The sequence below is a fragment of the Tupaia chinensis genome, unplaced genomic scaffold, assembly GCF_000334495.1.
Source record: "Tupaia chinensis unplaced genomic scaffold, TupChi_1.0 Scaffold000704_1, whole genome shotgun sequence".
NCBI classification, from domain to species: domain Eukaryota; kingdom Metazoa; phylum Chordata; class Mammalia; order Scandentia; family Tupaiidae; genus Tupaia; species Tupaia belangeri.
The window spans coordinates 2,047,293-2,071,679 of NW_006160227.1; the positions used below are offsets into that span (position 1 = coordinate 2,047,293).

The 24,387-nt window shown below is 44.5% G+C and overlaps 1 protein-coding gene across 13 annotated transcripts in view; it reads right to left on the reverse strand.

The window, feature by feature from the left end:
- TMCC1 (transmembrane and coiled-coil domain family 1) overlaps window positions 1-24,387 on the reverse strand; it is a 201,610-nt gene that overhangs the window by 22,023 nt on the left and 155,200 nt on the right. The window contains exon 1 of one of the 13 annotated variants that reach the window (XM_027776660.1): window positions 180-381. The exons of the other annotated variants lie outside the window; for them this stretch is intronic. Within the exon in view, the coding sequence (XP_027632461.1) occupies window positions 180-221 (42 nt within the window). The 5' untranslated portion in view covers window positions 222-381. Of the gene's footprint in view, window positions 1-179; window positions 382-24,387 lie in introns of those variants that run through there. 13 annotated transcript variants of the gene reach the window in all.

Sequence of the window (24,387 nt, forward strand, 5' to 3'; positions counted from 1 at the left end):
CAAAAAAAAAAAAAAAAGTCCAACTACTGAAAAGATCTCATTTAGGTACTAGAATCAAAGTTTGAATACATCTCTAAAAATGAAAAAAAAAAAAACACAATATACTTTCACAATAATTATTTACAAACAATCACTTCTTCATATGACAGAGAAATAAACCAGACTGTCTTTAATCTGACCTCTTGTTTTATCAGGGCTGTTGGACCACACCATCCTCCCATGCATGGTTCCCACTCAGAGTCACGACATGCCTCCAGGGAACAGCTGACAGAGCCCAGGGTCTTCAGCCTGCAAAGAAAGCTAACCCACACAGCTTTGGCAGGCAGGTAGTTTATTTGACACCTGAAACCAGGAACCACCAGACTACTCAGTAACTCCTCCCACTTTTGGCGGGAGAAGAAACTTGGAAATATGAGGAGAGGAGAAAAGGGAAGAGAATGAAAAAAGAAGAGTGGAGAGAAAGAGAGGGAGGCAGAGGAAAAGAAAGAGTGGGGAGGTGGGAAAGAGAGAGAGGAGAGGAAGAAGAGATAGAGGATATACCGACCAACAGAATCACAGGGCGCGGAACACTTGATATTTCCTGAGCACTGAAGAAAGTCCTCGAAGCACGAGTTTATGATCTAGGCACGAATATTCAGCACCGGGAGAGTCTGCCTTAGCTGTAAGTTACGAACGCACCGACTGAAAAGCGGTCTGTTTCCAGCAGTCTCTGCTGGCACATTAGGCTGTCAATGTATAACTGCCCCCAGGGGGGCAACCACATTCCAAATGGAAAAAACAAAAGTTTAAAACCTTTTAAAGGCAGTATTGGAAAACTGGGAAGGATTTTCTTCTTTGAATTATTTTATTTTATTATTAATTGCCAGAGGGTGCATGTGCTTGCCAGAGAGAGAAAGAGAGAGCGAGCACACATGAATCCCGTATCGCAACATGGTCATGCTGCGCTCATTTTTCCCTTGTTCAAATCCTAGCCTGGGAGACTTGAAAAACACACCAGGCTCACATGCATGTGTGTCTAAAATCTTGAGAGGAAGGAGAAATGGAGAAGGGATTTGTGGCAGGACTTTGTCCCATTGGAAGTGCTTTCTCCTTCTCCCTTTCTGTCTCTCTCAAGAGTGCACATGCCCTCTGGCAATTAAACAAAATATTTACGAAAGGCCTTAAAGGTTGGTTATATTCATTTCACCCAAGATGGATGCAACCATCCATCTCTACTCTATTAGGATTTGGGGCACATGTGCACCACATGTCAAGCGTGTTTTTCCGACCGCCAGGATGGGATTCAAACAGTACCTGGCCATGTGGGATCTAGCTCCCTATGTACAGCACTTAACCACTGTGTTAAGGGGCCAGGCTGGGAAGGATTTTCTTTTCTTTTTAAATAATGATTTAATTTTGTTTATTATTACTATTTAATTTGCTATAGAGCACATGCACTCACCAAAGAGAAAGTGAGAAAACAAGCTGCCAGGCCTGGGATTCAAACCATGGTCGCTATGTGGGAGTGTAGCATTTTAACCACCGTGCTACTTGCCGGCTCCAAGGAAGAATTTTCTTAAACATACACAAAAAGGCACAAATCAGGGACAAACAATATTATTGAAATTGGCTCCACTGCAGTAGTGAAGCACAGGATCCAACAATAACTACTTGGGTTCAAATCTAGCTTTGGTATTAGCAATATAACTTCTGTCCCCATTTTGTCAACTATAAAATGGGGGGGTCATATGGGACCAGTAGTTGGCAAAATAGCTATGTCACTGGACTCCCATGTAGTCGACCGCGATTTTAGTCCTGGACTTGGTGGCTTAAACTCACGCCAGGCGCGTGTGCATGCGTGCCCAAGATCCGAGAGGAGAATGGAGGAGAAGGGACTGCAAAGTGGCCATCCCCCCTGGGGGGTGATTTCTTGCTTTCTGTCTCTCTGCCTTTTTGGCAAGTGCATGTGCCCTATAGCAAAAACTTCTCCAAAAAAAAAAAAAAAGGAAGGGGGTCATATTGGAGTCAGCAGGTGGTGTGGTGGTCAAGGCAGTTGACTCTCACATGTCAAGTGGCTTTAAAAACAAGTGTGCACGCATGCCCAAAATCCCAAGAGGAGAATGGAGGAGGATTGTGGTGTGGCCGTCCTCCCTGGGGAGTGATTTCTCACTTTCCCTCTCTGTCTCTCTCCGCAAGTACATGTGCACTATGGCAAAAAAAAAAAAAAAATCTAAAAAAGGGGTGGAGGAGGAAATATTAATACTCACTTCAGTGTTGTGAGGATGAAATGAGTATATAAATACAAAAGTGCTTAAAGCAGTACCTGGCCGAGTAAGCTGTTAGCACTGGCTTATTAGTTTTGTATGGTGTAAATCATTATTCCACTACATTTATACAGAAAGAATACAGAATATTTTCCCTTAATATCTTTTACATTTCTGGCATAAAATACGGACTAATAGAGTCTGAACCAAAGGAATAAGGAATCCAACACTATAGTAAAAGCGATAGTCACTTTTCTAAATGGCCTTTGGCTATGGCTGGCTAGCTAACCTAGTCATCGCAACGGCTCTCTAAAGTAGACACTGCTGTCCCTAACTTACAAGTGATTCGACTGTGGACTGCCTTCCCCAAGGCTGTCACAGGCAGGATGACTATGCAGGCGGGATCACCCACTCAATGGGGTGTCTTTTCTGACCACATCATGAAAGGCTTTCATTTCTGCTCATGCTCTGCTGAGAGAGGCTACGGTACCCTTCGGCCCAAGTGTGGCATGTCCTGCCCACTTAGGGCTGAGGTTAGAGCTATTAGGTTGTTGGAAAAGTCATGACGTGCATAGAAAAACATAGAAGACTACGTTATGACTTTTCTGACGACCCAACAATTTGTACAGAACAAGGCGAGGACCCAAACTGTCAAATATATTTTGATTACACATCATATATAAGCGGGAATATGCTAAAGAGCTAATGATGTTCAGAAGCTCCAATCCGAACAGTTCCTATAACAAGCAGAATACACAGCATTGTCTGCAAGCTGTCCTTCACTACTGAGAATTCATCTGCCAGGCTGAAATGACCTATTAAGAAATCCGAATTAACTGGCCAGAAGATGAGCCAAGAGAAATTTAAACAGCAACGCCTCAAGCCTGATTAATCAGAGCAGTATGGAGCCATTCAGGGCAGAATATAAGGCTTTATGACTGCTCACAATTTTCATGTGCAAATATATTAAAGAGCTATCGACTCCCTCTAAGTAGATGAAGAGGTGAGAACACCACGGCATCCCACTTTGAAATCAGTCTGTGCTTAAAGGCAATCAATCGCATGGAAACAGCACTGACAAGACTAAAGGGGCCTGGGTACCTGGGTTCAAACCTGGACTACGGCCTGACCACTAGCTGTGTTTCTTTGGGATACCTATTTATTCCCCTTAGGCCTGAATTTTCTCATCTGTACAATGGGGCTGTCAACTTCCCACACAATTTCTTGGAAAAAGGTTAAATGTGCTAATCAGCCTGTTGAAGATGTGAGCATTAAGTAAATTACTTCCTTCCACCCCTTAACCTTGCCAGTAGGTTCAGTACTCAAAATCCAATATTTGTAACTAGAAAAGATGAAGAAATCCCTGATTTGACATCATCATTATCTTCAAAGAAAGCCCTGTTCACTCAGGGAGATAAAATCATCTCACCTGTGCTATAGTCTCGTAGATTCTGTATTATAAATAATGTCCTCCATTTATGAGAGGATAAATAAGGCATTTTTAGGGTATAAGGGGAGGGCTACAGAGAGTAGGGAAGTCTGATATTAATCTGAAAACAAATAGATGCTTGGTTAATTCGGATTTTTTCTGACCGCGGTTCTTCACCAAGGCCCCTTTAATGGAATGGATGACACAGTAGCCCATGTGAGTCGATGCTCTGGCGCTTGCAGCCCAAGTTCCATCATTTTGCCATTTCTCAGAGATACGGCAACTGTATTGTGGAACCAAAGTCGGAATCTGTATTTCAATTCAGGTATACTTCAGAGGGGTCCAGTAGGAGAGAATGTTGGGTTTCTGGGAGACTGCCCCCCGCAACCCAATTTACAAACTGTAATCCCCAGTGATTCATAGTCTTAGTCGTGAGAACCACAAAGGACCCTATCACCTACGCGACAGTCACATGGAGGTGCGCTGGTGGGTCTCAGACCCCAGCTTTCCTTTCTCCGTTGGTCAGACTGTGTGAGGTGGGGAAACACAGCGAGCTCTACCTTAGGAGTCAGAGAGCTCTGGCTCGAATTTCCTGTAAGCAGCTCTTTTGCCTTTGCCACAACTCCCCCACACCTCATTCCTATCAAAAGAAAAGCAACCCAGTCTAATAGTGCTGTGAGCAGGAAGTGTCTTAATTATGAGAATGTAGTTCTCCCGGCTCCGCTGTCTCGCTGTAGAACCGGCATCGAGCTGAGGGTGACATCTATCCCTAATGGATACGAGCACACCTCCGCTGAGCGGTCCTCACGTGCATTCAGTCTGCTGCTCTGGCACTGCACAGTGGGACGGAGAGGCGATCTTAAGGGGAGGGACAGTAGTGGAAAATAAAAATGGACTAAGTTCTAAGCCCACAGCTGGCAAGCTTTTTTCTCTAAGCATTTCCTCTTTCCACGCTGGAGCTAACATCAAGATTTGGTTTATACTCAAAAAAAAAAAAAAGATTTGGTTTATAGTAAAAACAAAACCAAAAAAAAACCCCAAAAATAAAACAGGCCTTCTTTAGGACCAGCAGGTGACATGGGGTGAAGGTGCTGGACTCCCATGTGGCTGACCACAGTTCAAGTCCAGGACCTGGCAGCTTGAAACTCATACCAGGCACGTGTGTGCACGCTCAAGACCCCGAGAAGAGAATGGAGGAGAGGAGACTGATATGTCCATCCCCTCCCAGGTGGTGGTGGTGGTGGTGGCTTCTTGCTTTCTGTCTTTGTCTCTCCAGTGGGCATACACACCTTAGAGCAAAAACAAAACAAAACAAAACTTTTTTTTTAAGAGAGAGATTTTTGCCAGAGGAGGTGTGTGCTCTCCAGAGAGACAGAAACTAAGAAATTACTCCCCACGGGGGTGGCCACACCATAAGCCCCTCTCCTCCATTCTCCTCTCAGCACACACACGCGCCCGGTGCTAGTTTTAAGCTGCCGGGTCCAGTACTCGAACCGCAGTCGACTACGTGGGAGTCCAGAGATGTAACCATTATGTCATCTGCTAGTCCCCCCACCAAATCTCTTAAACAAACAAACAAACGAAAGACTAGAGCGCTTCTTGAAAGTCCCAGTAGCCATCGCCTTTAGCAGAACTCAGATTCCATGCCACAGCCCTTGGCCACGTGGGGGATGTGTCTGGGCCACCACGGAGGGAGAGAAAGGCCAAGTGAGCTGGGCTCCTGGGATCCCACTGCCTCCGCTCTCATCTACCTTCCACGGGTACGCTGGGGGAGTTCTGCTCAGAAAAATAACGCGAAGATGTTTTATGACCTAATTAAGGTTCTAATTAGTCCATACAAATAACAGTCATGAGAATAACTTGAATTTGATGCTGTCGTCTCGCTGGTCTTAAACTTCTTTTTTCTACTAAGAACCACTTAAGGTCCCTTTCTCTTTTCTACCATCAGCACTCTTCAGGCACATCTTCCACAAAGAATAAAGTTCAAACTCTACCTCGGGTGATGCTACATCCGTGATGATGAGGAAAGGCCATGCTCAGTGAGGTGTGAATTCTGGCTGAGTTTCCTCACATAGCTTTGTAGCTAAAGGTCCCACCAAGTGCCTCAGCAAAATGACAAAACGCCCAGCCATAGCTGACTGGGGACCAGCAGAAATCTCCGGTTAAGCCCACATATGCTAAGGGGTCACCACCCTAACTTGGTTCTTCTGACATGGCAGCTGTTTCACACCTCCAGGTCTTGCCCAGTTACTTTGGCCAGGCCAGGGCACGCTTTGCTTTTCTCTTCTGGCTAACTCCTCCAAGTCATCCTTGGAGACTCAGTTCAGGTACAACCTCCTCTCGGAAAGTGGGAAATCACCCTCCGGGGGATGGCAATATTGTGATCCCTTCTCCTCCAGTCTCCTGTTGGGATTTTGGGCACACACAAACATATGTTCAGAGTGTTTTTCAAGCTGCTGGGTCTGGGACTTGAACTACGAAGTTGGCCATGTGGGATCCAGTGCCTTAATGACCCTGCTACCTGTTGGACCTTCTAAATCTTTTCTAACAACCTCCCTCTCCCAGCTGGCTTAATGGCCCTTAATAGATATTCTCATTCGTATGTTTGTACCATTGCCCTTATCACATTATATTGAGATGACTGTTTGGGAAGCCTGCCTCCACTGACTTAAGTTCAGTGACTTGGCAAGAACCAAGTCACATTCTCTTTGTACCCAAGGTGATGCAGCACAATGCTTTGTCTAAAGAAGGAGACCATTACTTGTGAGTTTCCTATAAATGCGAACTAGCGTTTCCTTAACACAACCTGCTAGATCTCTTATGTCATACAGGGCTTGAGCCTATGCAATCAACACGCTCCAGAATTTTTAATGAAAAATAGCTTGAAAAACATGCTTGGGTGTGTGTGTGCATGCATGCCCCAAATCCTGACAGGAGGGAGAAATGGAGAAGGGACTACATCCCACTGGGGGCTGCTTTTCTTTCTTCTTCCTCTCTCTCTCTCTACCTCCCTCTGTGGTGAGCGCGTGTCCCCTCGGTGGGAGACTGCCCCCCGCAACCCAATTTACAAACTGTAATCCCCAGTGATTCATAGTCTTAGTCGTGAGAACCACAAAGGACCCTATCACCTACGCGACAGTCACATGGAGGTGCGCTGGTGGGTCTCAGACCCCAGCTTTCCTTTCTCCGTTGGTCAGACTGTGTGAGGTGGGGAAACACAGCGAGCTCTACCTTAGGAGTCAGAGAGCTCTGGCTCGAATTTCCTGTAAGCAGCTCTTTTGCCTTTGCCACAACTCCCCCACACCTCATTCCTATCAAAAGAAAAGCAACCCAGTCTAATAGTGCTGTGAGCAGGAAGTGTCTTAATTATGAGAATGTAGTTCTCCCGGCTCCGCTGTCTCGCTGTAGAACCGGCATCGAGCTGAGGGTGACATCTATCCCTAATGGATACGAGCACACCTCCGCTGAGCGGTCCTCACGTGCATTCAGTCTGCTGCTCTGGCACTGCACAGTGGGACGGAGAGGCGATCTTAAGGGGAGGGACAGTAGTGGAAAATAAAAATGGACTAAGTTCTAAGCCCACAGCTGGCAAGCTTTTTTCTCTAAGCATTTCCTCTTTCCACGCTGGAGCTAACATCAAGATTTGGTTTATACTCAAAAAAAAAAAAAAGATTTGGTTTATAGTAAAAACAAAAACAAAAACAAAACCCCCAAAATAAAACAGGCCTTCTTTAGGACCAGCAGGTGACATGGGGTGAAGGTGCTGGACTCCCATGTGGCTGACCACAGTTCAAGTCCAGGACCTGGCAGCTTGAAACTCATACCAGGCACGTGTGTGCACGCTCAAGACCCCGAGAAGAGAATGGAGGAGAGGAGACTGATATGTCCATCCCCTCCCGGGTGGTGGTGGTGGTGGTGGCTTCTTGCTTTCTGTCTTTGTCTCTCCAGTGAGCATACACACCTTAGAGCAAAAACAAAACAAAACAAAACAAAACTTTTTTTTTAAGAGAGAGATTTTTGCCAGAGGAGGTGTGTGCTCTCCAGAGAGACAGAAACTAAGAAATTACTCCCCACGGGGGTGGCCACACCATAAGCCCCTCTCCTCCATTCTCCTCTCAGCACACACACGCGCCCGGTGCTAGTTTTAAGCTGCCGGGTCCAGTACTCGAACCGCAGTCGACTACGTGGGAGTCCAGAGATGTAACCATTATGTCATCTGCTAGTCCCCCCACCAAATCTCTTAAACAAACAAACAAACGAAAGACTAGAGCGCTTCTTGAAAGTCCCAGTAGCCATCGCCTTTAGCAGAACTCAGATTCCACGCCACAGCCCTTGGCCACGTGGGGGATGTGTCTGGGCCACCACGGAGGGAGAGAAAGGCCAAGTGAGCTGGGCTCCTGGGATCCCACTGCCTCCGCTCTCATCTACCTTCCACGGGTACGCTGGGGGAGTTCTGCTCAGAAAAATAACGCGAAGATGTTTTATGACCTAATTAAGGTTCTAATTAGTCCATACAAATAACAGTCATGAGAATAACTTGAATTTGATGCTGTCGTCTCGCTGGTCTTAAACTTCTTTTTTCTACTAAGAACCACTTAAGGTCCCTTTCTCTTTTCTACCATCAGCACTCTTCAGGCACATCTTCCACAAAGAATAAAGTTCAAACTCTACCTCGGGTGATGCTACATCCGTGATGATGAGGAAAGGCCATGCTCAGTGAGGTGTGAATTCTGGCTGAGTTTCCTCACATAGCTTTGTAGCTAAAGGTCCCACCAAGTGCCTCAGCAAAATGACAAAACGCCCAGCCATAGCTGACTGGGGACCAGCAGAAATCTCCGGTTAAGCCCACATATGCTAAGGGGTCACCACCCTAACTTGGTTCTTCTGACATGGCAGCTGTTTCACACCTCCAGGTCTTGCCCAGTTACTTTGGCCAGGCCAGGGCACGCTTTGCTTTTCTCTTCTGGCTAACTCCTCCAAGTCATCCTTGGAGACTCAGTTCAGGTACAACCTCCTCTCGGAAAGTGGGAAATCACCCTCCGGGGGATGGCAATATTGTGATCCCTTCTCCTCCAGTCTCCTGTTGGGATTTTGGGCACACACAAACATATGTTCAGAGTGTTTTTCAAGCTGCTGGGTCTGGGACTTGAACTACGAAGTTGGCCATGTGGGATCCAGTGCCTTAATGACCCTGCTACCTGTTGGACCTTCTAAATCTTTTCTAACAACCTCCCTCTCCCAGCTGGCTTAATGGCCCTTAATAGATATTCTCATTCGTATGTTTGTACCATTGCCCTTATCACATTATATTGAGATGACTGTTTGGGAAGCCTGCCTCCACTGACTTAAGTTCAGTGACTTGGCAAGAACCAAGTCACATTCTCTTTGTACCCAAGGTGATGCAGCACAATGCTTTGTCTAAAGAAGGAGACCATTACTTGTGAGTTTCCTATAAATGCGAACTAGCGTTTCCTTAACACAACCTGCTAGATCTCTTATGTCATACAGGGCTTGAGCCTATGCAATCAACACGCTCCAGAATTTTTAATGAAAAATAGCTTGAAAAACATGCTTGGGTGTGTGTGTGCATGCATGCCCCAAATCCTGACAGGAGGGAGAAATGGAGAAGGGACTACATCCCACTGGGGGCTGCTTTTCTTTCTTCTTCCTCTCTCTCTCTACCTCCCTCTCTGGTGAGTGCATGTGCCCTCTGGCAATTAAAACGAAAAAGAAAAACAACAATGGCATGGATTCTGGAATTACTCCAGTAAGTGAGAAAGAAAGAGACACAGGGAACAAGGCCATTGTGGATGCTGGTCCTTTCCTGTCTTGGTCCATTTTTTCACCCGTGAGGAGCGATGGCAAGATTTCTACTTTCTTTTCCCAGCCTGGAGGCGTAGTTGGTTGCAATCTGAATTGCACTGCTAGAAACCACACGGCTGTGTGCAGGTCTGGGTTCCCGGCTGGCCTGCAAACATGCCGGGTGTGCCCAGGGTCCTGGTAAGCCGGAGGGCTGGGGAAAGGGGCTCGCGGCACTACGAGACTGTCAGGGGTACTTTCTCCCTCCCTTCCCTCCCCACAATTATACGTGTTATATCGTGAGTAAAATGAAACTATTTCTGCTTTTCTGATGAATTACAAATAAAATATACAAGTACAAAAGAAAATAATGAAGGGGAAAAATTCAGAAATTTATACAAAGAGGGTATAAAAGAGAAAACATTTTCTATGACATGTTTAGGCTGTCCGTGGGGTAAAAACACAGGACAGCTTAGAGAGGTAGGTGGATGGGGAGGCACATGATGGTGCTATGACATGAGGCATGCAGGTTGTAAAAATGACTAAGGTTCCACTATTTAACTCACTTTGCAATTATCCTTTATTTTGTTATGGAAGGCACTGAAAAAAGACGGAATCCCTGCACTTGAAAAACACCAGATCTACTTGGTAAAACGCGATCAAACGAAGTATCGGTCAAATTAAGTAAATGACACGCTAAGTAAGAAAGTAAAGTATTTCTCGAACACAGGAGGAACCATGTACTCGAAAGAAGGGAAAGGAACAGAAACGCCTTCTTGGAAGAGGTGATGACTGAAATCAACTTTGAAGGAAGAAGTTTTTGCTAGAAGGGGAGGGCGTAAGGAAGGGCATTTCAGGTTGACAGCCCAGTACGAACAACAAACAGTCCAGAAGGAGGAGAAGCAACAGCACCTTCAAGGTAACTGAATGGGGGCAGGCCCTGCAGCACAGAGGTTAAGTGCTATACATCGGAAGCTGGATCCCACACGGTTGACTGTGGTTTGTGTCCTAGCCCTGGTGGCTTGAAAAACAGGCTGGGCACATGTGTGTACATGCTTAAAATTCTGATGGGATGGAGAAACTAAGAAGGGACTGCAGTGACCAAGTTGCACTGAGGGGGGCTTTCTTTTTCCTCTGATGAGTGCAAATGTCTTCCAGTAATTAAAAAAAAAAAATTAAATATACTTGTTCAAAACCAAATAATATAATCCTCCTCTAAACTTGGTCTTCTTACAATGTTCCATAACTCACCAAAACTACCACATGCCCAAACCAAATCAAACCGAAGCCCAGAAGCCATTCTTAACATCTTCTGCCTTCTATCTACATCCAATCCAACACCAAGTCATATGAACTTCACTTTCCATCGTAATATACAAGACTCTCCATCCATCTCTACCTCTGTCTCCTGGACCATACTACCTGACTAACCTATCTGCATTCATTTAGTTTCTTTCCGAAGCTAAAGAAATTTAAATTTAAAGAGGGCTGCTCCTGTAGCCTAGCGATTAAGGGAGCTAGATCTCATAGAGATGACCTTGCAGTTTGGATCCCGGCCCTGGCAGCCTGAAAACCATGCTGGATGTGTGTACGTGTCTGCCTGTGCGTGCATGCCCCGGATCCCTACTAGACAGAGACATGGAGGATGGACTGTGATGTGACCACGCCCTGGTGGGAGGCTCTCTCCCCCTCGCTCTCTATCTGGCAAGCATACGCACTCTCTGGCAGTAGAGGGGGGAAAAAAAAAGGAAAAAAAGTCCTAAATGACTCAATGTGTAAAATCTTTTAGTAGCTTCCTACAACTTTCAAAATAAAGAACAAGAATCTGAAGATGGTCTCAAAAGTCCTACACAGTTAGGTCACGGGTCCACTCTTAAGACGTTCCTGTTAGAGTAGGTTTCCTCTCACTTCCCCACCCTGGTTACAAAGGCCTCTCCGAGCCTTCAGTGCTGACCTTACTCCTCAACACAGCGTGCACGCAGCACTGCTACTCCACCTTGCTTACATTCCCAGCCAGTCGTTTTGCTAGGTGCTCGGTATGCACTGATGAACAAAATAAAGTCTGTGCCTTCATGAAACTTGTAGCTCAGTGCGTAAAAACGATAAGAGATGGAAAAAACAGTAAGCAAACAATAGTCATTGTGACAAGTGTTATAAACTTAGTGCTGTGAGAAAAAGGAATAATACAAGGGAAGAGAAACCTACTTTATACTGGAAGGTCACGGAAGGCTTCTTTTGTCAGGGGCATTTGAACTGAGTCCTCACGGACAGAAAAGGAAGTTGTTACTTTAACCAGGACACAAATGAGGAAAAGCCACTATTATTGTAGGTTTCATGTGCCAAGAAAAGAAAAAGTGAAATTTTATCACAATCAAGATGAAGAGTTAAAGAAAGCAGCAATTCAAAGAGAAAAAAAGGAGGGGGATTATTTCTCCATTGCTTCTTTGAATTTACTTGGTGAAAGGTTAAGACTGTTATGGAAAGGCTTAGGAAGAAGCGGAGGGGTGCCGGAGAGGAAAAGGTCAGGAAACAGGGAGGGGGGCTGCCCAGTAGCAGAATGGAGTGGACGGTAGCCTAATTACGAAGCTTATATAACCAATGAGTCAGCAGAAAGGTGTGGATGAGTCTCTTCTGTGCCCACTCTAAGCAGCGAGGAACTTGGCTATCCCTGTGGATAAGAAGAGGGCCCAAGAACAGGAGCCACAAACCTTCCAGCAACACTTGCCTGACTTGGGACGAGGAAAAGCACACCTCTGTGCTTAGAAAAACATGAGAAACAGGATCCAGCATAAAGCAGATCACAGCAATGTGATTCTGGTAGGATTTCGCAGACCCAATGCGACCTACTTCTTTACTTATATCTGTAATATAATATTTATTAAGGATTCCAAAATCAAGGCTCCAAAATCTGCTAAAAGCAAAACCTAGAGTTTAAAGAGAAAGCATCTCTCCTTTTCTTGTGGCCCATACATGCTTTCTGTAGCTATCTTTCCTCTAATACAAGTTGATATGTATTAACAGTAACAGAAAAAGGCTTCATAATGACAGAATTGGGTCTGGCAGAGAAAAATGTACAACGGAGAACAGAAAAGAAATTCAATCATAATAGAGACAAAAAGATAAAGCACTAACAACCTCTTGCTATCAAACAGCGTTGATAAAGAACCCAAGACAAACCCCCGCCGACGCACGGTGATGAAAATAGAAAACTCTCCTTCCTGCCTTCCTCCGCCCCCAGACTTACAGCCTGTGACCGTTCCAGGGCCACAGTTCAATTCAGAGGAAGGAACCTTTATTTTTCCTTCTCTACTTCAAGTCATAGGGAAGGCTGGAAAAGGTGGGGGTAATTATGACTACTCAGAGAAGAAAGAAGAGATTTAATTGTCGGTATTCTTTCTCTGGCAACTCCTGGCTCCTGCCTGTTCATGCACATCTCAGAAACCTTAATAACCATCTCTGAAGGTCAAACACGGGATAATATCAGAAATGATATCTCTTGGTCATCTTTTTCCACCCAATCTGATTCTGCAAAATGTTTTAGCTATTGCCAAGAGGTAATTCTATATAGCTGATACAGAAAAGTCAACAAATAAAATAAGAAAAAAAAAAAATGACAAGCAACACATTCATCTTACCAAAACCCCCTGTCAGGCAGCCTGCTGATTTCGCTGGCCACAAAGCTCGTCCTTCATCTGGCACTGCCAGAGCAAGCTCGCATCGTGCGACAATCACGGGCTCTCTCGGCTACAAGCTCTTTCCATTTGTTCTCTTCCAAACTGCAGAAGGGCTGTGGCACAGTCTGCCACTGCCGCACGCACTTGCTTTCCGAGAATAAGGCTGCGAATGAGGACAGCCACCACTGGGAATGCATTCCCCCACCAAAGGGCTGGCCGCCGGGAAGCTTCTAGTGGCTCCCTGGCTTCCTCACCTTCACAGCCTCAGAGAAATACCTTTCACAGAACAGGCAGGTACAGCCACACAACAACACCCCCGCAGAGCCGAGCCTCTGCAGTGCCCGCCTCGGCCTGCGGACAGTTCCGGTTCTGTCTCCTGCATCAACTCTTACAGCTTTCTACATCTGGGAGCCCGGGAGGACTCTGTGCTGAATAAACAGAAAGCTTCTGCCAAACAAGCATCTGTGTGTGTGTGTGTGTGTGTGTGTGTGTGTGTACACGCAAGCGCGCAGTTTGCTAGAACTGCTAATGCAGATGAATAGTTTGACTATAAGAATGGAGATCACAGACAGTATCTGCCTCTCTTCTCCAGCTGTGAGCATCTTTTATAAAAGACAAAAGCATCAAACTGCTTGGATTTAAAGCTACAAGGCATTAATTCAACATTCACTTTTGTCTTCTCCTTTAAATAAGATGCAGTTGCAAGAATAGCCTAAAGAAGATTAAAAACATTCTAAAGAACACTGTTTAGGCAGCTTGGTCCAACGAACACAACAAAGAAAAAGCAATCTATCCATTTTGTTCGTTTACTTTACTGTCAGAAGGTACATGTGCTCACTAGGGAGGGAAAGCTGAAGGAGGGAGGGCAGGAGAAAGTACCCCCCAATAGGGTGTGGTCACACTGTAACCCCTTTTCCTTTTCTCCACCCTATGGGGATTTGGGACAAGCACACACATGTGTGTATTTTTCAAGTCACCGGGGCCAGGACTTTAAACCACGGTCAGCCACAAGGGACCCAGCTCTCTTAACCACAGTGCAATGGGGCTACCCCTCTGTTTTTATTTATTTATTTACTTTTGCTATAGGGCGTGTGCGGGTCCAGGACTTGAATGGTGGAGGTGGCCATGTGGGAGCCAGCACCTTAACCTCCATGCCACTTGCTGGCCTTATCCATGTTTCGATAAGGACGAGAAGACTGCCAGAACTGGTAGTCTTCCATGCTTTAAAAATATTTCTTATTTTTCATTTTAGAATAACAAAACCATTTAAAATAAAATTGAGTGGGGACCAGTGGGTGGCATGGTAGTTAAAGTGGCAGGACTCCCACATGGCTGACCATGGTTCAAGTCCCAGACCGGGCAGCTTGCTTTCTCACTTTCCTTCTCTCTCTCTCTTTCTGTCTCTCTCTGGTCAACTTCAAAGAAATAAAATAAAATAATGACAATGAATAAAATTAAGTAAAATAATTTTTTTTAAATAATAAAATTGAACAAGTGAAAGAAAACGGAGTGAGAAAAAGATAGCCGAGATTGAGACCCTAAAGCCTTATTATAGGTGAAGGAAAAAAAGGTCTAGATGAAAAGCACTGGAACTCTTTGAAGTCTAAACAACAGATTACTAGATCATAATTAAAGCCCAGGCTCTGCTCCTGTGTCACCGCACACTGTTTACTGAGTGCCCACTCCACTATAAGAAAAGAACTGACCATCTGGCTGTTCTTGCCCTGAAAAAGTCACTTTGGGATTTAGGCAAGTTATCAGATCTGAACTTTATTTCATTTGTAAAACTAGTTGTGGGGAATGCACATAGGAGAAACTTTAATGATTATACAATGCATTGTAGTATGTATAAAGTATAATAACAAGTAATAATACTGAGGTTAACATGCAGAAAGAAATCAGACGTGAAGACAACACTGTACAGTACGATCTTTTCTACAGCCTGGAGCTTAGCAACTTCTGTGCTTCGGTTTAGGCACACAGGTGGGAGCTCAGGCCGGCACAGTACTGACAGGTAACAGAGGGCCTTCCCATCAGCACCCGCCAGCTTCCTGTAACAGTCTCCATTTAAGTCACATGAAGTCCTCTAAGCGGAATCCAATGGACCGTGAAGGAATTTGAAGAAAAGGCAGGGTTCAAACTGTGGCTCTAGAAAATCCTCTTCTGCCTCTAGAGGCACAGAACTTTGACCATGACTTTCCTGAGCAAATTAATCAATAATTTCATGACTTTAGAAGTTTCATTTCTGCTTTAAAATTAGGTTGTGGGACCAGTAGATGGCATCATGGTTATGTCACTGGACTCCCACATAGGTGGTCATGGTTTGAGTCCTGGGCCCAGCAGCTTAAAAGTCATGCCTGGTGCGTGTGCATGCGTGCCCAAAATCCTGAGCAGGGAAAGGGGAAGAGATTATGGTGTGGCCATCCCACCTGGGAAGTGATTTCTCTTTCTGTCTCTCTGTCTCTCCAGTGAGCACATGCACTCCATAGCAAAAATCTATCTCAATAAAAAGAAACAAATTAGGGGGCCGGCAGTTGGCATAATGGCTATATTGCTGGACTCCCATGTAGTCGACTGCAGTTTGAGTCGCGGACCCGGTGGCTTAAACTCACACCGGGCGCGTGTGGGTGTATGCCCAAGATCCTGAGAGAACAACAGTGGGACCCGGTGCCCTGGGGAGTGATTTCTTGCTTTCTGTCTCTGTCTCTTTCTTTCTGATAAGCACACGCACCCTATAGCAAAAACCTCTCCAAAAACCAACCAACCAACCAACCAAACTGGGTTGTAAGGATTCAACTGAGTATTCATTTCTACAAATACACCAACACAAAACTCAATTCTGCCCTGCTCGTATCCCGCTAGCTGCTTAATTCTGTTCGTTACATTGTGGACCGGTCCTGTGGACTACTGGTTAAGGGATCTGGCTGACAGTGGTTTGAATGCGGGCCCTGGCAGCTTGAAAAACACATCAGTTGTGTGTACACATGCACATTCAAAATCCCAATAGGATGGAAAAATGGGAGAAGAGACTGTGGGGCAACCATGCCCTGCTGCGGAGTGAGGGGGCTTCTTTCTTCCTTCTCCATCTGTGTGTGTCTCTCTCCAGAAAATGCATACACCCTGGCAAAACAAAACAAAGCAAAAACAAAAAACAAAAAAAGACTTCCTATTTAATTGCTTATTAGCATTTGCAGTATTTTCTTCTAAGACAAACATATTCATTGTAGAATATGTGGGAGTGGGCATACAGAAAAACAAAAACCATGTGTAATCTGACCATTCTGGGAAGACCAAGCAAACTGCTGTTACCGTAGTGATTTCTATCCCTTCAGTTTAAAACAATATGCACACGTATTTTCTATTTTCAAAAAATCAACAGTTGTGATTTCAACATGAAAGATTCTATGAAAGAATCATTTTTTTCTTCCTTTTCCCAAAAGATCACTTAATGCATTCCTATACTAAATATATTCAGTGAGCACTGAGCCACCGGCTGTGTTCAGCCTAATATAAAACCTAGTCAGTTTCTGTTTCCCTCAGTGATACAGTGGAAGGCTGGGGGCGGTGTCTCTTGCCTTGGCAGGTGCAGCATTTAATTGACTGTAAGAATACTGCAGGTCACAGTTCTGTCATTCCAACAGTACACATCCCAGATGACTACCAGTGCCCTTCCCCTTCCCGGACACCCGGGGGGGGGGGGGGGTCCACATTTCCCAGCTCCTCTTGCAGTTAGATAGAGCTACGTGACTACCTCTCGCCAACAGGGCGTGAAAGACAGGAAGTGTGTCACCTATGCCTGAGCAATTCATTGCTCATGCGTGACTCCATTATTCTCTCTCTTCTACTGGACTCGCTGAAGCATAGGTTGAGAAAAGGGGCCTAGATCAAAAATGTCCTGACTGGGGAACCAGCAGTTAGCGTAATGGCTATGTCGCTGGACTCCCACGTAGTTGACCGCGGTTCGCGTCTCAGACCCGGTGGCTTAAAACTCACACTGGGCGTGTGTGCGTACGTGCCCAAGATCCCGAGAGGAGAATGGAGGAGAAGGGATTGCGGTGTGACCATCCCCCCTGGGGGGGTGATTTCTCGCTTTCTGTCTCTATGTCTCTCTCTGTCTGTCTGGCGAGTGCACGCGCCCTATAGCAAAAAAAATCTCTCCAAAAAAAAAAAAAAAAAAAGTCCTGACTGGATGAGCTCCAAATAGAGGACTGCTGCCTGGAGAGTTGCCTGGGCCTAAAGCAGACCTGTGCGTGAAAAATGTTCCTTGTATGGGGCCAGCAGGTGCCATGGTGGTTAAGGTGCTGGACTCTCACACGGCCGACTGTGGTTCAAGTTCTGGACCTGGTGGCTTGCTTTCTTATTGTCCCTTTTTTCTTGCTCTCTCTTATTGGTTGAATTAAAATAAAAAAGGTAACAATTGGAAATAAATATTTTTAAAATGTTAATTATATATTTACATGAAAGTCATAATTTTATTTAAAAAAAAAAAATCATCCTTTCACAGTTTCAGAGGTTCTGCAAGATGCCAATGGATTCATCTGACAGAACCATACTGAGTCACCAGACAAGGGCACCTCATTGGCTGCTTTACATTGGTACATTTCTTCATGGCTTCCAAAGTAAAGCTCAAGTGGCAAAAGAAGTCTTGCTGACTCCTGGTTCTCTCCATTTTTTTCTCTTGCTGATTTCTTTTTTAAAAAATATGCTATAAATTGTGTATGCTTGCCAGAGATTGGGGGCAGGGGCAGAGAGAGAGGGAGGGAGGGAGAAAAACAAGAAAACACGCCCCAGAGGCATAGTCATTCTAGAATCCCTACTCTGTTTTCCTCTTGGGATTTTGGGCAGTTGTGCACATATGTCTAGCATGTTTCTCAAGCTGCTGGCTTTGAGACTCGAACCATGCAGTTAACCATGTGGGATCCAGCCTTCCTAACCTCTACACCACCAGCTGGCCCTGATATTTCTTTTCTTTATTCATGATAGAGCACGTGTGCGAGAGAGAGAGAGAGAGAGAGAGAATGTGAACGCCTCCATGGATCTAGTCACATCACAGTCCCCTTCCTCCAGCCCTCTGGCCCTTGGACCAAGGGCTCTTGTATGCGTGTGTCTGGCATGCTTCAGGCTGATGTGGCCCCAGATGTTCACACCACCGTCACCGTGCAGACTGCACTTCTCTAAGCTGCCCTTCTCTACTGCCCATTACCACTGCACCATGGAACCGGCCAGGATTCTGTTTCTGATTCATGAACAGTGGCCAAGTTGCTCCTCGTTGCTGGCAGCGGTGATGCAGAATATGGTTCTATGGTGTGACCGTTTGCTGGTCTCTGTCGATGAGGATAGCTATCTACTCCATTGGGAAATGAGCCAAAAAAAGAGAATTCGATTTGTCAGACTTTTGTTTTTGTTCATTTGTCTATGTCAAGAGTAATTCAATTGAGAATGCTGTACCTACTGTGGAGGAGAATAGCTCTTTGTCATGTGGACTGGCATTGGTTTTGTGATTCGGTGTTACTTTTGATCCATGGCTAACAACATGTAGAAATGAAGCCATGCATCTCTGTTTCTGTGTCTGTAATCAGAAAGACCTGGACTTCTCGCTGTGTAAGTATGAAATATTTTCCTACCTTTGGAAGGTGTTAGTAAATTAGATTATGATGTCGCCTAAGTTAAAGGAGCTCTTTTCTCTTTAGTTTTACAGAGCTAAATAAGCACTTACATATCACATATGCTTAAAATTCCTGGTTAAGAGAGCTGGGTACCACAAAAATAAAGCAGCAAATATCTAATACTTTAAATACGTTAGACGAAGAAAAATTCTTCTTACAGAAACTACCAGTTCAGAAATATTTTGAGAACGCAAATTCACATACTTCAGTGAAATATTTAGCAAACCAAGACTAGTATTGTCAGAGTTAAATATAATAATGTATACATTTTATTTTATTTGGGTTTGCTTTTTCACATACAGAAAAATTAGTGTGAACTTCTTACACAAATTTACTGATCAAATAAGGTAATATTACTCTTCCTACATAATATTTAAAAACCCAAAGTTTGTGTTTATCTAAACTGAATTGCAATGTTGACAAATTTTTTTATGTAATGGTGCATCGTGTGTGTCAGCTTAGATGTTCTTGAGCTCTTATAAATTACAGACTAGTGATAAATGAAGCTAATTAAAAAAAATCCTTGGATGCCTAGATAATTTATAGGTAAAATAGAATACTATGACGATCATTACACATAGTTGTAAGTGTATATGCTTTTGCTTCTTACAGTACGTGCTATCAGAGTGGTTCTATCTTTGGGTCATGTTAATAAATAGGTTCATTTTGGCTGCATTACGGAGGTGTAAAAGAGATGCATGAGGCTGGGTTCTGTACAGGCATCAGTTTTGATATTTCAGTAGCTGCTCAAAACTATGATTACAGCCTCACACAAAAAAATTCAAGGATGCCTGTAAGGTTAGTTAGCACTCTAGCTGCACTTCTGTAAATAATTAGGTCAAAAGGTCAAACCTCAGGAGACCAGCCACTTTATGATCAAGATTGATTTCTGGAGGGGCCAGTCAGGTGGTGTAGTGGTTAAGGGAGCTGGCTCGCATGGCTAACAGTATAGTTCAAGTCCTGGCTTGAAAAGCACACCAGGTGTGTGCGTGTGTGTGTGCGCACACGCATGCCCAAAATCATGAGAGGAGAATGGAGGAAATGGAATTGTGGCGTGGCCATTCCCCTGGGGGTGGGGTGGGTGCTTTCTCTTTCTCTCTCTCTCTCTCGTGAGCACATGTGCCCTATAGCAAACAAACACTAAAAAACCAAAAAGAATAATCCTTGGAAATAATTAATGATCACAAAGGGGGTGGGAGACTGGCTATAAGCAAGATTTATGAAAGACTAAAACGTCAGTTCTTTTTTTTTTTAGGTTTTGCCATAGGGCACTCATGGAGAAAGACAGAGACAGAGAGAGGGAAAGGGAGAAATCAACCCTCAGGAAGAAAGGCCATGCTGCAATCCCCTTCTCCTCCAATCACTCCTTGGGATTTTGGGCGCACACACGCAAGCACCTGGTGTGATTTCCAAGTAGCTGTGTCCAGGACTTGAACCACGGTCAAACATGTGGGAGTCCCATGCTTTAATCAACACACCATCTGCTGGCCCCCAAATGGTCAAAGATTTTAAATATCCTTTCAAAGTGCTGTCTATTGGACCTTTTGGGGTTATTCTGTTTATATAAAGGACAGTGTCATCGTCTGTGTCCTCATCTGGCTAGATTATTCTGCAAGTCTATAAAAATGGAAATTACCTTGTGAACAGTGCAATGTACTTGATTTTGTTTTGTTTGGCTGAGATTATAAATCTCTTTGAGTCCAATTCTTACTTGAACCGATTTTTTTTAAAAAATGAGAGCAAGAGGGGGACCAGCAGTTGACATAATGGCTGTTGCTGGACTCCCATGTAGTCGACCATGGTTTGAGTCCTGGATCTAGTGGCTTAAAATCACGCTGGGCCTGTGTGCGTGCGTGCCCAAGATCCTGAGAGGAGAATGGAGGAGAAGGGGCTGCAGCATGGCCATCCTCCCTGGGGGTGTTTTCTCACTTTCTGTCTCTCTGTCTTTCTGGCAAGGGCACATGCCCTGTATCAAAAACCTCTCCAAAAAAAAACAACAACAAAAAAAATGAGAGCAAGATTGAGTCTGAGCACACATGTGTGTAAGAGGGAGAGAGAAAGAGTTTAACAGTCTCCTCACTGTTGCTCTACCATTCCTGGCCTGATCACAATGGTCCAGGCCTCCATAGTATCCTTGGCCTTGCTTAGTGGCCTTGCTTTGTTACTGCGGTTCGATCTAATTTATTATCTTTTTTTTTAAAAAAAAGAGATTTTATATCTTTCATGAGCAAGAGAAAGAGAGACAGAGACAGTAACTCCAATGGAGTCTTAATGTTGTGATTTACTACCAGCCTTCAGCCAGCCCCTGGGGGGTGATTTCTCATTTTCTGTCTCTCTGTTTCTCCAGCGAGTGCACATACCAGTGCACATGCCCTATAGCAAAAACCGCTCCAAAAAAAAAAATAATAATAATAATAACCTTTGGGGGCTGCCAGGTGGCGTGGTGGTTAGGGGCACTGAACTCCCACATAGCTGACTATGGTTTAAGTCCTGGACCTGGTGGCTTGCTTTCTCACTTTCTTCTCTCTCTCTCACTCTGTTCCTCTCTAGTCAAATTAAAATAAAAAGTTAAAAAAATTCTTAATAAAAATAACCTTGGGGTAGGCAGGTGGCATGGTGGTTAAGGGCACTAGACTCCCACATGGTTGACTATGGTTCAAGTCCCAGACCTAGTGGGACTCATTTTCCCTCTCTCTCTTTCTCTCTCCTGCTCTGTCCCTCTCTGGTCAAATTAAAAAAATAAAATGAATAAATAAATAAAGTTAACTAAAATAATTCTTTAAAAACCCTTAAACATTAGGATCCTTACATTTAATTTCTTAAAGCATTCAATCAGAAAGCAATTGTTTAGAGTTAGTGAGTAATAGCTCTCTAAGACTCTTCAATAGCTACTGCAGTAGCCTGGAGTGGAAGGAAACAATTAAAAATTAAAAAACTGTATAGTATTAATTTATAAAGAAACTATTCATTATTCTTTTTTCACTGAGTATTTTTCAGACCTCTGATCACTGATTGAAGTTAACTGAATATGCCCAGAAAAAAAACTGAACACAAGTTTAAGAATCTAATTAATGTAATAAATTTACACACTGTTGAACAAATTCAATATAATTTGGGTAATAAGAAAAAGCCAAAATACTACCTACTAAGCTCCGAACCATTTCTGACAAGAAAATGATTTTTCCTCTCAGTAACACAAACCCTATTAATTGTGTTCGATATTGTTGAGTGTTGAATGCTGTCAAAATTCTCAGAGGAAAATAGCCTTTATCTTCTAAGGAGGATGAGAAAACGTGCGTTTATAAATCTCTTTATAAGGCAACATATATGTAAAAGCAGCTTCAGTTATTAACTCATGGCCTACACGGTCACCCCTGCTACCCTGCCAATTATTTGGAAGTAAATTCCAGACAAAAATGTTCTTTATAAAAGACAAGGCTAGTTCCACAAACTTTACCATATTATTAAAGCCTATTTCGGGCATTTTATGTTTTCAGATAAAATGCCTAATGTCCTCCTTCCTACTTTTTCCACCCTTTACCAGATTTTAGTCATGAAGAATCCGCTGGGGAAAACTGCCCAAAGGTCACAGAACACGTTCTCTTCCCATAGACTGACTTTCTGGATTTTCCTTCACTGACTGGCTAAGTTTTTCCCAAAGAGGCAAAAGATGGGAAAAGAAAAGTGTCAAGGGGAAGAAAAGATAAATGTAGTAAATCAATTACGTATTGGCTGTGGTCACACAGTAGAGAAGCGCTTTGTAACGAAGGCATTGGTGACGAAACATGGGGCCTTAGGGGGTCTCTTCTGCCCTCCCCCAGGGGTAGCCAGTTCAGCTGGCCCCAACCTGCATTAACCTCCTGCAGGGATGCACTAAAGGTAGGTTTTGACTTCGGGAGCTGTCTATGGCAGAGCGAACCCCATAACCAGGTCAGCAGATAGAGAACAGAAAAATGACAAAGCTGGAAAGGAGTTTAAAATCTTTTGAGATTACTGTGGTCATATGAACATCTAAATAAGGCCATTCCCTTCTTGCGCTGCTTAGAACCAATTAGTTCAGAAAGGAGGGCAACGCAGGCTTTTGCTTAGTGCCAGAATGAAAAGGTTTCAGAAAAGAGTTCAGGCACTGACCTTTAGACACCAGCTAAGCTCCCTGTCTTTCTCCCTGAGACCCTTAACCAAAGAAGAACATACGCCAAAGAGGACTACTTATTTAGACTCTGCTGACCTCAATGTCATCGCCCACCTCAGGGACTGAAAGGTGCTACAGGGGCTCACAGCTGCAAGGCGCCACGAAGCCCTGATGGCAATACCACCTCCTGATTCAAGGAGGGCCGGGGAACTTCCAAGCACCACCTGCAAAGCAACCACTGAGGTATATAAAAATTTATTTCAGACAATAATTTTTATTTTTTAAGTTTCCCCCCCACCACTACCACCCCACGGGGCATATAAGCTCATCAGAGAGAGACAGATTGGGAAAGAAAGAAATACCCCCAAGGCAGATGGCCATGCTAGGATCCCTTGTCCTCCATTTTTCCTGCTGGGATTTTGGGCATACTCTCACACACACCTGGCGTGATTCTCAAGCTGCCGGGTCTGGGATTCAAACCGCAGAGTCGGCCATGTGGGATCCAGCACCGTGATCTGCAGGCCACTTGCTGGCCTTTGATGGGCTATATTAAGTTCACGTTAGAACACTGACTTATCTCAGTTTGTTCTTTCCAAAATATCACTAGACAGAGATGGCCTGGGAGAAAAACAAAGGTAAAACAGATACAAAGCTGTTACACCGTGAAACAACTTAGCATCATTATGCCCTAATTTTCTACTAGCCTGCATAAAGCCCTGCTGGTCCCAAATATTTGACTTACAATATTTTTTAAGAATAGCCCGTCAGGGAGGCCAGCAGGTGGCATAGTGGTTAAGGCGTTGGTTTCCCACATGGCCAATGTCGGTTCCAGGCCTGGACCCAGAGGCTTAAAATTCACTCTGGGAGTGTGTGTGTGTAATGCCCCAAATCCTGAGGTGAGAACGGAGGAGAAGGGACTGCGGCATGGCCATCCACCTGTCAGAGAGTGACTTCTCACTTTTTCTCTACCTCTGTGTCTTCAGCAAGTATATTTGCCCTATAACAAAAATCTCTGGGAACCAGCAGTTAGCGTAATGGCTATGTCGCTGGACTCCCACGTAGTCGACCGCGGTGCGTGTCCCAGATCCGGTGGCTTAAAACTCACGCCGGGCGCGTGTGCGTGCGTGCCCAAGATCCCGAGAGGAGAATGGAGGAGAAGGGATTGCGGCGTGACCATCCCCCCTGGGGGGTGATTTCTCACTTTCTGTCTCTATGTCTCTCTCTGTCTGTCTGGCGAGCGCACGCGCCCTACAGTGAAAATCTCTCTCTCTCAAAAAAATCTCTTTAAAAAGAGAAAAGAAAAGGGACTAGCAGCTAGTGTAATGGCTGTATCACTGGACTGTGGTTCAAGCCCTGGACCCGGCGGTTTAAACTCACGCCGGGGACGTGTGAATGTGTGCCCAAGATCCCGAGAGAATGGAGGAGAAGGGATTGCGGGCTGGGC